The 12,973-nt window shown below is 50.3% G+C and overlaps 1 protein-coding gene across 6 annotated transcripts in view; it reads right to left on the reverse strand.

Annotated features, from left to right (window-relative positions):
- Positions 1–12,973, reverse strand: part of CCDC88C (coiled-coil and HOOK domain protein 88C) — a 126,922-nt gene that overhangs the window by 61,397 nt on the left and 52,552 nt on the right. For all 6 annotated transcript variants that reach the window (XM_027120346.1, XM_027120345.1, XM_027120344.1 and 3 more), the window contains exon 4: positions 12,499–12,568. In XM_027120346.1, coding sequence (XP_026976147.1) covers positions 12,499–12,568 — 70 coding nt within the window. The remainder of the gene's footprint in view (positions 1–12,498; positions 12,569–12,973) is intronic.

A 12,973-nucleotide genomic window follows, 5' to 3' on the forward strand; every position in this document is an offset into this window, starting at 1 on the left:
AATTACGCTCAACTGTTTGTAAAATTTCACTAGTGATATACACATATCTGCTGCAGGGGGAAAAAAAAACCAAATAAGCTAAAAAAAACCTCTCTACCCAGTGAGATGCACTTAAGGTGTACACACTCCATCTGTTTTCTCCATATGGGTTTGTTTTTTTCTTAAACCAAATGAGAATGCTGTTCATAACTATTTGTGGCCCTTTTCCGTTCACATATATCATAAAATCTTTCCACGATAATTAATGAACGTGAGCATCGCTTTTTAGTGTGTGGGGTAAGCAAAGTACAATGGATGAGAACAGTCCCCACAGGAAAATACTCAATCGATTCTGAAATAAGAATGGACACAAACTTGCCCTTCCATCCTGCAAAATCTCAAACAGATGAAGGAGAAGAGGAAAGCGAACCTCCACGCTCATCACCCGCTTCACGTTACCAGCATTTTGCACGTTTATTCCATCTCCTCCTCACTGCCACCGCCTTTGTTTCTCAATGTCTGGCTGGAGCATCCCCCAAAGCAAGTCCCAGACACGACACACACATCATTTTTGATCGTCTCATACTTACTTTGTACAAACGCCACAAACAAATTCAACCACTCCCTTTCCAGAGATCCGATTTTTCAATATTTTAATCTAAACGATGCTACAAAGAACATCTTACAGCTAATTCTTTATGGATATCCTGACTCCCGCCTTCAGGATAAACTCATCTTTCAAGCTTTTCCTACTTCCAAACTGCCCTGCAGAAAGGCTCTGCCATTTTTCTCTCTCACAACCAATATACTGTAAGTCCCACTTCCCCATGCCCAGACCAACACGGCTTTACTACTCCTTCTCAGCTTTGCCAATCAGGCCAAAAAATCGTATTTCATCATTTTACACTGTGTCTTTTCCATTATGCTTGAGGCCAAATGCGTCTTCGTCTGTTTATCAGTCACTTAAATAAACAGAGTCAGGATACAGGAGCTCCAGACCTGAGTTGGTCACCAGGAGGCCTGTGACGGGAACAAGCCGTGCTGTTTCCCAGTCTCAGTTTCCACATCTGTGAGAGGGAGGCAGCTGGCCTGGGCGACGTGCAGGGTGCCCTTCGGATGAGAAGCTCTACGGTTTTCTGCCCTTTTCATAATATCCTGTTCTCTCTGGGGGAGAAGGGACATGCTAGGAAAAGCACTGTTTTCCTGAAAGGCTTACCAACACCCGCTCACACGGTGCTAAAATGGTCCAAGCCTCATCCATGACACCCGGGATGCAGAAAACCAAACTCATGTCCAAGAGCCAGTGCTGTCGGTCACTTCGGGTCCTTGGGTGTCAGGCGTGTATGGAGTAACATGTGAGTTCATCCTAATACCTCTCACCTGAGAAATAGCTAAAAACAGCTTTTCCTGAGATGACATTATTATGGTCGAGTCTCAGAACTGGGGGCTTGGCATCGCCCTTCCCACCGCCTAGTCTGAAGGTGGGTGGGACGGGCTGGCGGGCTGGACAAAAGGGTCCCTGCAGAGCATTCAGATTCCACACTCTTAAGAGTCAATCGGGTCTGGTGTTGCAGATCAACCCACGATGATCAAACCTTCTCTTTGCTAATAAGCATAGAACTTGATCAATGTTTGAAACGGAAAAATTCTCAAAGACTTTAATGGATTTTTTTTTTCCCACCGGAGGCCTTTTATTTGGCCCAAGAGGCTCTAATCCATAGACATAAATACGTGTTAACACCACCATGACTCACTTCTCTATTAAGGCTGAGGTGGTGACCAGTCACGGTTCTAGTTCTGACAAAAAGAAAAGGACATACCCACCAGAGTATTAAAAACTCCAATCAGTCTCACCAAAATCTTCCCCTGGCCACAGTGCTCATGCCAGCCCAGGTGGCTGTCCTCACCTCTGTCCCTTCGCGGTCAGTCCCCAGATGACTGGCAAGGGACCCTCGTAAGCCCTTTGGTGGATATAACAAGTACAGACCCCTCCCAGCTGTCACCAGGCTCCTCGTCTGCAGTGATTCACCTTTCATAGGCCGTGTACCTGGTGCTGTAGCCAGCAGAGCTGACACACAAGAAGAAAGCATTTTAAAGGCCTTGGATCAGCTCAAACAGAGGTCAGAGTTCACGAAGAATCTTTACGTGCTCTTCCCAGCAAAGGCCCCACAGGACCTAATTATATCATACTTTGGATAATTTGAGCAACTCTGATGACCCACTCTCCCAGCCTACAGCAGATGAAAGCAGCAAATTAAAAGTGGAAAGGAGCACAAGAAAGGCCCACTGTGAGCAGCGAGGGCATAAGCCGGTTATGGGATAGCAAGGAAGAGACAAGAAACCCTGCACACATGCACGAGGGCTTAAAACTACAGTCTGAGGCTGTTCAGTGAAAGAATGAAGGGCTCTGCTCCCTCAGCATCCTGTGGCTAGACACAATGACAAGCGTGAGTCATTCCTTCATCCCTTCATTCATTCATTTACACCCATCAGAGAGCAAGAAAAAACGAAATCTGGTCCAGAGCACTGCTGGAAAAGTACGGAATTCCAGTTTGCTAGGTTTTGTAACAGAAGGGGAAAAAGGATTTTAAAAGTAGAGAATTCATTTTAGAAAAATGTTCAGGGAATAATTATTTAAAGTTAGCGTTTTGGTGGTGAACAGGGCACTAGGAAATTCACCTCTGCCTTCATTCACGGGAAGCAGCGCTGTGCTCATTCTCACCAAGCTAAGTGAATAAAAACATCTGCTATAACAAATGTATCCTGTGCTTTTTATCCCTACACAAATTCCTAGGAAACTTAAAAAAGGAGAGACAGACAGAGAGAGAGAGAGAGAGAGAGAGAGGGAGAGAAAAGCAGAAGTTCCCTCATTGCTCATGGAAAGCTGATGCCCAATTTCTCTCAGGATTTCTAGTATTTTTAAAATCTACCAGATTGTGGGTTTTGAATAGTTCGAAAACACATCATAAGACTCTCTACTGGGTCCTTGCTGGCAAGGATGGCTCAGTGACACAGTTACACAGGCAAAGAAGAAACAACCCTACAGACAGCTCCCTCCCAAGCACCTACTAGGTGCTGGGTACTTTCTGAGAATATACCCATAATCAACACAGTCCTCTGAGCTCAGACCAAGAAAACCAGCAACTTCTAGAGGACCCCAGAGGAAGGACTAGTCTGCAGTAAGGATCAGTCAAGGCTTCCTAAAGGAAATGACTTCTGAGCTGAGACCCCAGGATGAGGAGAGATCTGGGGGCTCTTCAGGCACAGGGAATAGCATATGCAAAGGCCTAGACACAAGAGGATACGGTGCTTGTCAAATTATAAACGCTTTGTGCTTCAGCTTATTAAAGTGGGTTTTCATGAGAAATGGGAGGCGGGGTAGGAAGCAACGGGGATTTCTGTACCTAGTGAGTCACAAGCAACCAATGGAGGGGGGAGGGCCGAACACATCAGACACCCTTTACACCTACCCACAACCCCAGGGGGAATCCCATGACAGCCTGAGCTAATGGTCGAGTCTAAGAAAAATCTTACTTACTTACTTTACTACCTGCTTCCTGGAGTTCTGACACAGAGAAACTCACTCCAGCCTTTCTTAGCATAAATGGAACGCATATAGGCTGACCTAAATTATACATAAAGCTACAGATGTTTGTAGCAATCAGCTTCCAAAACAGAAGGGAAACTGATACCGCACGTGTGATAAAGGTGGACCTGGGGATAGAAACATAGTGGGGCAATTAAAGTACACCAGCCTCTAAAATGTGGAGACTGAATCAGATCAGGATTGGAAAATTTCCTGACTTTCTGATCTTGAGTCTGTGGCAGACATAACTAGTCAATCATAACACTTTCTTACTGAGCCTGGAAGGAGGCCTCAGAATCCTTCTGAACACAGCACTGCCTGATGTAGCCACTGCCTGACACGCGATGAAAGCTGGCACATGAAACAAAACCCAGCTTCCATGCCTGGTGCACAATCAGTGGGGTCCTTTTGGCTCTACTCTTTGATTCTCTAAGACGCAGTCATTTGAACGTTCATACATTCTCTGGATACGGAAAATCAATCTTGTGTATAAGTGATCACTGGGGTGTCAAGGTGGGGATTTAGACAAAGGAAGGCAAACAGCCCTTTCCAGGAGGACCACAACCCCAGAGGCCCTCGGTCCGTGAGTCGCCAGCCAGGGTGAGGGTTTAACCCTCTCAGCCTGGAAGGACTGACCCACTGGAGTTAATCCTGCCCTCCACAAGTGCCCTTCACGTCTACAGACCATTACCGCACTTTCATATAACATGCTATCATTTGACTTAATCCCCAAAGCAATCCCCAAAGGCCAGTATTAGCTCCATGTTACAAACAAGAGGAGGCTCAGACAAGCTGAGCCACAGAACTGAGATTTGGTCACCACCTGCTCTCGCCTAACTCGCTACCATCCCCCTCCCCGAAACTGCCATTGCTTATTTACATTTCCTTCCAGAGCAGGGCTCTCTCTGGTTTAGCTTCTGATCCCAATGCCACAGTGCAGGTCTTTAGCCAGTGTCTGCTGATTGAGTGACTGATGGTAACTGTTAGCATCATGTCCCAGGGAGAAAAGACATTTTCAGTTTCCAATCTTGTTGGGATGGAGATATACGTGTGTGTGTGTGTGTGCGTATTTTTTTTTCTTAATAATTCTACATTCTGCTCTCCTCTGACTTATGTGCTGGAGTTAACCACTCACTGTGCTTTCCCTGGTTTCTTAGTTAAAAACCAGTCATTTCATAAGGATGACTGATTATGGGGCTGTCTCATTGATTTGAAAATAGCACTGCACTGAACGTGACCCTGTTTCTCCTCAATGCATAATGACATCTCAAGACTCACCCACAAGGGCACAGTTCTATGGGCCCTCCTGCGGGCTCTGCTTACACTGAGAAAAGCTGTTATTATTTTAACACGGTTACCTTGGGTTCCATGAGGAACAGTGTATACGGTAATTCCTTGCGGGTGGGCACTTAGGGACCCTCCGTAATACCTGTCGCAGGTCATGGGATGGGAGGCAAGCACCTCTACATACCGCCTCACAGCCTGGAGAGCGACTCATAGGAAACCCTCACTTAGATTTCTTACACCTAGAACGTTACCCGTGTGACCCCCACCAGGCACGCCCCCATTTATTAGTCATTCAGCAAACGGTTATCACATGTGGACTTCGCAGGCTCGAAGTCACACGTCCGTTTGAAATGATGTGGGGGGCTCCAGAGCGTACCCTGACCCAGGGCCCCGTTATCCCACCGTCTCTCCTTCACCACCCCCCAGTCTGCCCCCACCCGCAGGGATCCCTCACACCACCCTGTGTGGGTAACGAGAACCTCTGCCCGGATGCCACAAGGCAGCCACTCCCAGAGAGCAACTTCAACAGCCACGTCAAGCCCCTCAGACAGCGCCATCGTCAAAAATGCCTCCTTAGCCCAGCCTGCCTAGGCCACAGAAGCTGAGAACTAACGCATTCCCTAGCACCAAACGACTAAAGATCAGAAAAGGAGCAGCAACCCCAAGAATGCAGCTTGTGGCCCAGAGTCTGCACCGGCTGGAGGGGAGACGGTGGCAGAGGCAGGAGGTGATCTGAGAAAGGGTCCCTCCCACGCACCAGGCAGAAAATGCAAAGCCCCAATAGTATCGGTGAACATAGAGACCTTTGACAAATAACAGCTCATCCCTCCTCCTTGGGCAGCCACGGCCACAGAGAGCAGTCCCGCTAGACGCCATGCACGGTCATGCAGCTGGGGAGCCCCCTCTCTGTGTACAGCCCATCACTAGGAGGTGACCAAACAAAGTCTGGTCTCCAGGCAGGTCCCGCGCCTGCTCCGAAGGCTGGCATCTGGCCGTGCTCTAACGATCGCTGTGCTTGCTGCTAACCAAGCTTTTCACGTTCCTAGAAGAGCCAAGTGCTGGCATTCAGCTCAAGGGCCCGGCAACCCCCTGCGCTCTACAGGGACCGGAGAATTCATTTCTCAATCCAGCAGGCAGCACAGAAGCAAGGGAGCAGGCCGCAAGCCGTGCCCCGTGAAATCGCGTGTGGGTGCTTTTCTGAACGTGCTCCCTCCAGGAGAAAACAGGAAGCACGGAGAGGATCGAATGCCTGGCGAGATTAGCTTTTCTTTATTTACTTACTTCTTCCCTCCTCATTTAAAGGACCTAAGGTTTCTGCAAACACAAAAGTTTTATACATATATATAAACAAGACCAGAATTCCGGAGAAATGAAAAAATAGCTTAGGGTTGGGAAAAAGAACTCAAGAATCACTCATTAACACCTAACGGCAGACCCTCAACCCACCATGTCACTTGGCAAGCAGGGCACTGGGGCGGGCAGAGCCGCAGGAAGGTGGCAGGGGAGGGAAGGCAGCCCGCCCGCTTTCTAAAAGAACAATCTCAGCGGCAGGAAGACCGTTTGTAATAAACCAGCCTTGGAGCCCTCTCTCCGGTGCCGGGGTTGGAGGTGAGCCAGCCCCCGGGGGCACTGGCCCTCAGGGGTTGCAGCTCGTCATCAAAAGGCAGAGCGGTGCAGTGAGGGAAGGTTTCCGTGGGTTCCGAGAAGCACTTCAAGGACGCCCTTGATAGGAGAGCAAGTAAATCCTAGAGGGTTAAATATTAAATTCCAAGGAGTTTCAGGAGTTCCGTTTCCCTCTGGCCTTTGAAACCTAAACTTCAGCTGTGACAGAGACTTCCTCCCTGTGCCCTGAGCTTGCTGCTCCTCATGGGACTGCCAGCACTTCCACTCCTCTGAACTTGTCACACCTGGACACCTCCCTCTGCTGCTGTCGAGGGTTCTTTGAGGCCCTGCCACATACGGCCTCCTCCAGGAAGTCTTCCTGACCTGCCCAGGCAGAACTGATTGCCCGCCTCGCACTCTGTGGGAAGCATGCTCGCACTGCGTCTCGCCCTGGAACAGGCTAGTCATGGACACTTTCTTCCCCTCCTGCCCCAACGCAGACTGGGGGCTCCTTGAACAGAGACAGCCTATTCGTCTCCATGGCCACTGCACCCATGGTGGGCATCTGACAGAGAAAGCTGGAGGGGGGCTCGGGCTGAGCTCCTCTGTGAGGAGGAGCGATGCAAGCGCGTTCCCGTCTTCTATTTGGGAGGGTCAGAAACTGGCCTTCTGGTTTCTTTGGTTAGAGCAGCTGGAGAACAGAGGTCTGCAAGAGCTGTGAAGGAACGACATTTACAGAATCTGGGAGCACAGAATCTCAGACTCCTCAAGGTGCTTTCTCTGTCCCTGCAAGCCCCTTCTGTAACCATCACGAGAGAAAAAACTGAGGACGAGGACCAGATCACCAAACAGCAATGAATGGGAGGCTATCCTCAAAGGTTCCAGCTGTATTCACAGACAGGACCCTGTAGGCTGCGAATACGGGATCAGCCCCGCCTTGGACCCAGGAATCTTGCCTGGCATTTAGAACTCAAGAGACACCAGGCAGAATAATGACAGTGGCTGGTCCTCCGGCTTGGAACCAGTGGCTGACTGTCCACATATACAACCATCTGCGTAACTTATGGTAATAAATACATCTTTTACACCACCATGCTGTGTGCCTCTGAATGAGTTCCCTCCCCTCTCTGGGCTGGGTTTCTACACCTACATGGCTCCACCCTTTCCTTTCTAAACAGCTTAGGAGTGGTCAGCAATTCACAAGTCTGAAAACCACAACTGCACTTAGATACAAACCTTGGAAGAAAAAACAGTGCTCTCTTCCAGCATGACTGCTCTATGATTCACTGCAGAAATTAATTTGCTAACACCCTGGCTTCCTGTCAGACAAATCTAGTCTGTTTCGTGTGTGTGGCACAGTGACAGGCCCGGCTGCTGAGAAACCAGAGCCTGAAGTTCTGGCCCAGGCCTTCCCTCATTTTACAGATGCCGCGGACACTGGGATCTCTTGGTTCTCATGTAGAATACGCTCTTCGATAAGCCACGTAAATATGTTTCATGGACGCACAGCTGGCAAGATGGGGGTGCAGGCCGTTTGCAGTACATCATTACCGGCCTAGGGCAGCCACACACATGGTGTTGGGCAGAGGTCGACTCTCACTTGACCCTGACCACTGACACTTGACCACTGTACCTGTGACAGCATGTGGTTAACATCTGTAAGGATCACTAGCTTGATGGAAGAGGGAAGTGGGGACAGGAGAGGGAAACGACAAAGTGGGTCTCCAGCGCTTATGCTCTATTTACTCGGCACCTACTACGTGCCAGGCACTGCTCCAGACACTTAGAAGACATTGGCAACGGCAACAACAACAAAAACCCCCAAGATTCCTGCCGAAGAAAGGGAAGGCAGGGCAGGATAAAAGCACTGGGAGTCCTGAGGACGAGGGAGGGACGCAGCTGCAAACAGGGAGGTCATCAGGATGGGCTGCACCGAGCAGGTGATATTGCAAGCAAAGACTGGAAGGATCTGTTCCTGTGAGTATCTGGGAAAAGCATTCCAGGCAGAGGGAACAGCCAGTGCACAGCACAGGGAGAAAAGTGACATAATCTAACTTTCTACGAGGACCGGCTGCTGTGTTGAGAACAGACGGCAACAGACAGCACGGGGCAAAGGTAGAGAGGCAGGCAGACAGAAGGCCACTCCGGTGCTAGCCAGGAGGATGGTGGTGGCTGGAACCGGTGGGCAGCGGGGCAGGAGGAGAGAAGAGCTCAGCTGTTTGGAAATTAAAGCCAGGGCACTGCCTGAGGAATGGGGGTGAGGTAGGAGAGAAGGATACATTTCGGCCAACTGGAAACGAGACAAAGGACACCCTACAACAACCAGTCCTGGGGGTCCACACATGGCCCAGCCACCGGGGAAGGCTTTTCTGCTACACGCCACTGTACGCGAGGGAGGGTTAGAGCAGGGTCCCGCAGGACCCCAGGCCAGGCTCCAAGAAGCAGCATCCACAGTAACGAGGCGCTGGACAGATGCTTCCCCGCGGACGGGTATCCAGGGAGATGATTATAAAATCACGCACAATCAGAGAGGAAATCCAGAGGTCATTCGAGGTACAAACAGGAAATAAGAGAATCGGGGGGATTGGGGGCCAGGAGGGCAGACGCTGAGGATGGAGTTTTAAAGTACGTGAAGTGTTTTCTCACATTCACTAAACCGTCCTTGAATCCCATCCAGGGTAGGAAAAAAGAGAACATCTTTTTGTCTGATGGGTGCAGAAGGACAGACATACAGAAAAATCTTCTAATAGTGTTAGTCATGACAGCTTCCTTTTTAGGTCAGAGGAAGGGGGATAAATGCTTGGTGTCTTGGGACCGTTTAGTGAGAGAGAGAGAGAGAGAGAGAGAGAGAGAGAGAGGAGAGAGAGAGAGAGGAGAGCGAGAGAGAGAGAGAGAGAGAGGCTAAGTCCAGCTCTTCCGATCTGGACTTAGTAGCAGTGGAGAGAGAGAGAGAGAGAGAGAGAGAGAGAGAGAGAGAGGGTGAGTGTGTGTGTGTGTGCGTGCGTGCGTGCGTGTGTGTGTGTGTGTGTGTTTGGACTAGATGTTCTGCTGGGATCTGTCCTGCCCCTGCCCTGGCTCCACTGACGTGCATTTACCAAAAACAAAAAATAACCAAAAACTGAAATGTTATAAATAGCAGTACAGTGTCAACATCTGCCAAAAAGAGCACAGACATGCTCCTGAGCCATGTGGCAGGATTCGTAAAAAAAGCCGCCCCGCGAGAAAGAAACCAACGTTGTTCTCTATTTTAAAAGAAACCTCAAATGCTTCACGCATCTATTTTCACAATTTAAAACAGAAAACACTATTCCACAAATATGTCTCTGGCACTCATGTTTGCGTCTTCTCGATGGTGCACCTCTCCTGCCGACCTCCTCTGCTCTCGGAGCCCCCCGACACTCCTGTCAAAACCTACCCATGCGTGCGCCCAGGTCTCATCCCTCCAGCCCTGACTTCAGGGGAGGCAGCCCCTCCCCTCTCAGCAGAGCCCGCAGAAGCTGCTGTCAGTCAGGCCCTGCCCGCCAGGGGCCTTCTGAGCTTGCTGCAGCCGTTGGGATTCTCGTCCTTAACTTTCCCAGGGCTCCCCATCTCATCAATCCAACTTCTCCATCAGAACTGGGGCCAGAACCTCTTCAACTGACGTGCACTGATTCTATATGGTGCTGGGGACCAGACGGCAGGCAATTCACCTGTCAGCTTAAAAGCGGCTTCCCCACAGTGTTCTAAAATCGGATTGTTGGGGAAGGTTGCACAACTCTGTCCATTTATGAAAAGAATCACTAAATTGTATACTTAAAATAGGTGAATTTCATGGTATGCAAATTATACATTAATAAAGCTATTAAAAAAAATCAGCGTCCACATCTCTGCAGGTGTTTCTGTCCAGCGCCAGACCCGAGGTGCGACCTGGGTTCCTTGCATGTGGACAGTCTCTTGGCCCCATGTCGTTCAAAGGGGCTAGAACAGAGACTCAGCTAGGGGGAGGGCTGGAGCCAGGGTTCCGGCGAGTGGAGGTGCCTGCCGGAGAAGGGGCGCCCAGAGGGCAGGCTTCCAAATGGCAGCAGGTGGGGGGGGGGGCACTGACAACGGGAAGGTGGCACACTACGCAGTATGATGGGGTGATGGGCTGACATGCTGCCTGGGTGGGGGAGGAGGACGTGGTTAGTATTAGATTGAATCATATGCCACCGTCATTTTTGTAGGTCAAATGGTTGAACACTGGCAATCGCCTACAGCTCAACCTAACGCCTGTCCGTGTGTGATAACGGACCGGAGCTCAGGCTCGTGCGTTGGATGGAGCAAATTCCCAATCGGCCCCTCTGCTCATGGGCTAAGCGACCGAGGGCTTGTCACTTCAACTCCGTGAGCTGCCGTTCTCTCATCTATAAACAGGATGGCACGGTCACACCCCGGAAGCACATTTTCCTTTCCGTCTTTAAATGCATGTCCCATGCCCAGCACACGGTAGGCTCACCAAAGGCTCAAGCAGGGAGCATCCTTCTTTCCTGCTCCACTGCCTTCCTCTCCTCATCTTACGATGTTGTCTCTAGAGCAGATGGAATAGTAGAACTAAGCCTGAACCACCAACCTCTCCGGGCATCTCTCTTCTAACATCAGCCCCTCAAATAAGTCAGGACAAGCAGCACAGTTCTGCTCAGCAAAGCAGACCCTTACTTTCCTGATGTTACTGCAGAAACACAGGAGTCACAACTGTCCCTGGAGCCCAGGGCTGCATCTGAGTCCTCTACCTGGGGGAACCATGAAATAAAGCCAGTAAACTAATGGCCCTAAGGCAGAGCTGGGGGTGGCGCGAACCAAGGGCTGCCTGTTATTAACGCACCAAGGGGGGAAGGGTGAGGGGCCACCGGGTGGGCCTGGGTACGCTCTGCAGAGCCAATGTGTAAGGCTGGGGGTGCTCACGGGTCAGCGGCACCGAAGATGAACAGGAGGTCAAGGAACCCCCTTCCTTTGGCTCCCGTAGCAAAAAGGGAAGTGGGGCCCAGGAGGACCGCCTCCACGAACAAAGTGATTAAATGCTCGGCTGCCCTCGACCCGGTGGCCCCAGAAGCCGCTGCTCTCAGGGCCAGGGCTCCTCTATGAGAAATGTCCTCGACGGGTCACTTGGTATACTTCTCCTCTGCTCTCCAGCCAACTGAGCTCACGTGGACAGGAGCAAGGACAGCCAGACTCCAGGGAGAGCAGGGCGGGGAGGGACCGACAGAGGGAAGCTTCAGTTCCTTCTGCAAAAGGCTCTAACGTGTGGGATCCTTCCTGCATTCCTTGACTCCACACCTAGCCCAGGAGGCTAACAAGGTCTCCACGGGAACCAGGGAAGTTCCAGTCAGCGAGCACATCTGTCCCTGGGGCCTGCAAGCTTTCATCCATGAGCCACGGGTCCAGGTGAACGCACACAAAGGTGGAGGGGAGGAAATCTATCACCCTGTTTAACCAACCCAGTGTGTTAACTATCAGGGATGAACTAAGCCCTGGCTCTCTGGAAGGTGTCCAGGAGGACATTTCAGTCTTTCAAAGTCACACCGAGTGTCCGAAACTAGGACTTAGAACCTTGCCCACTCAGGCCTCAGAGACCAGAGGGAGACATGAAAACAGACACACGACAGGATGTCCCGGTGAGATCTACCACAGGGGGAATAAAGCAGCACAGGATCCCAGCGGAAGGGACATTAGCTCCCTCCAAAGATCCTTTCCTGCCAATAGAGACCACACCCCACGATGGTGTGAGGAGAGACCCCTGGGGGTCCATCATACAACTCGGGGCCCTAAGCCCGAGGCCTCGCCTGCCTCTGGGCTCCAATCCCAGGGGTCAGAGGAGATATTCTTAAGGAAGAAATGTGCTCTTGGCGTGATGCCTCAGGGTGATAAACCCACCCGTTATGATCACACCCGAATGATCACGTGCTTTCACTGTGCTGGCTCCAAGCTGGCAGCCAGAGCTCTGCCTCTGACAGCTGCCCAGGGCTGATGGCCCTGCCCAGGCTCTACAGGGGGTGGGGGGGGGGTCGGGGGGGGTGGCTTTCACTCACCAGACAGCGGGTCTTTGCCAATCATCAAGACATTGGGCAAATTCATTACGATCAGCTGCTGGAGAACTTCCTACAGAAACAAAGGGGAAAGGATACCATTAAGCACAGAAAACAGAATAAAGACTGATTAAGACAATTACAGTTTACCAAGTTGCTGGATGAGTGTGCCAGCCATTAAACAGTAACTATGAAAACACCATATAACAGGAAGGAATAGTTAAGATACCAGTAAGCGAAAAGTCAAAAAAGCGAATTGTGCTTCCGCCTTGATTATTACCAAATAAAAATTAGGTCTGCGTGTGTACAGAGACTTTGGGAAAAAGAAGATACATCAGATGCTAGATTAGCAGGATCAGGAGTTTCTTTTTAAAAGATGTCTTTATTTTTACGGTATGGTTTGCTTGTGCAATTAAAAAATACAGAATAAAGATTAAACGGATGCTACTGTGTCTTTACAAGCTGACGATTTGGGATC

The sequence above is a fragment of the Aethalodelphis obliquidens genome, unplaced genomic scaffold, assembly GCF_003676395.1.
Source record: "Aethalodelphis obliquidens isolate GAN/ISIS:26980383/991018 unplaced genomic scaffold, ASM367639v1 scaffold21, whole genome shotgun sequence".
NCBI lineage: Eukaryota > Metazoa > Chordata > Mammalia > Artiodactyla > Delphinidae > Aethalodelphis > Aethalodelphis obliquidens.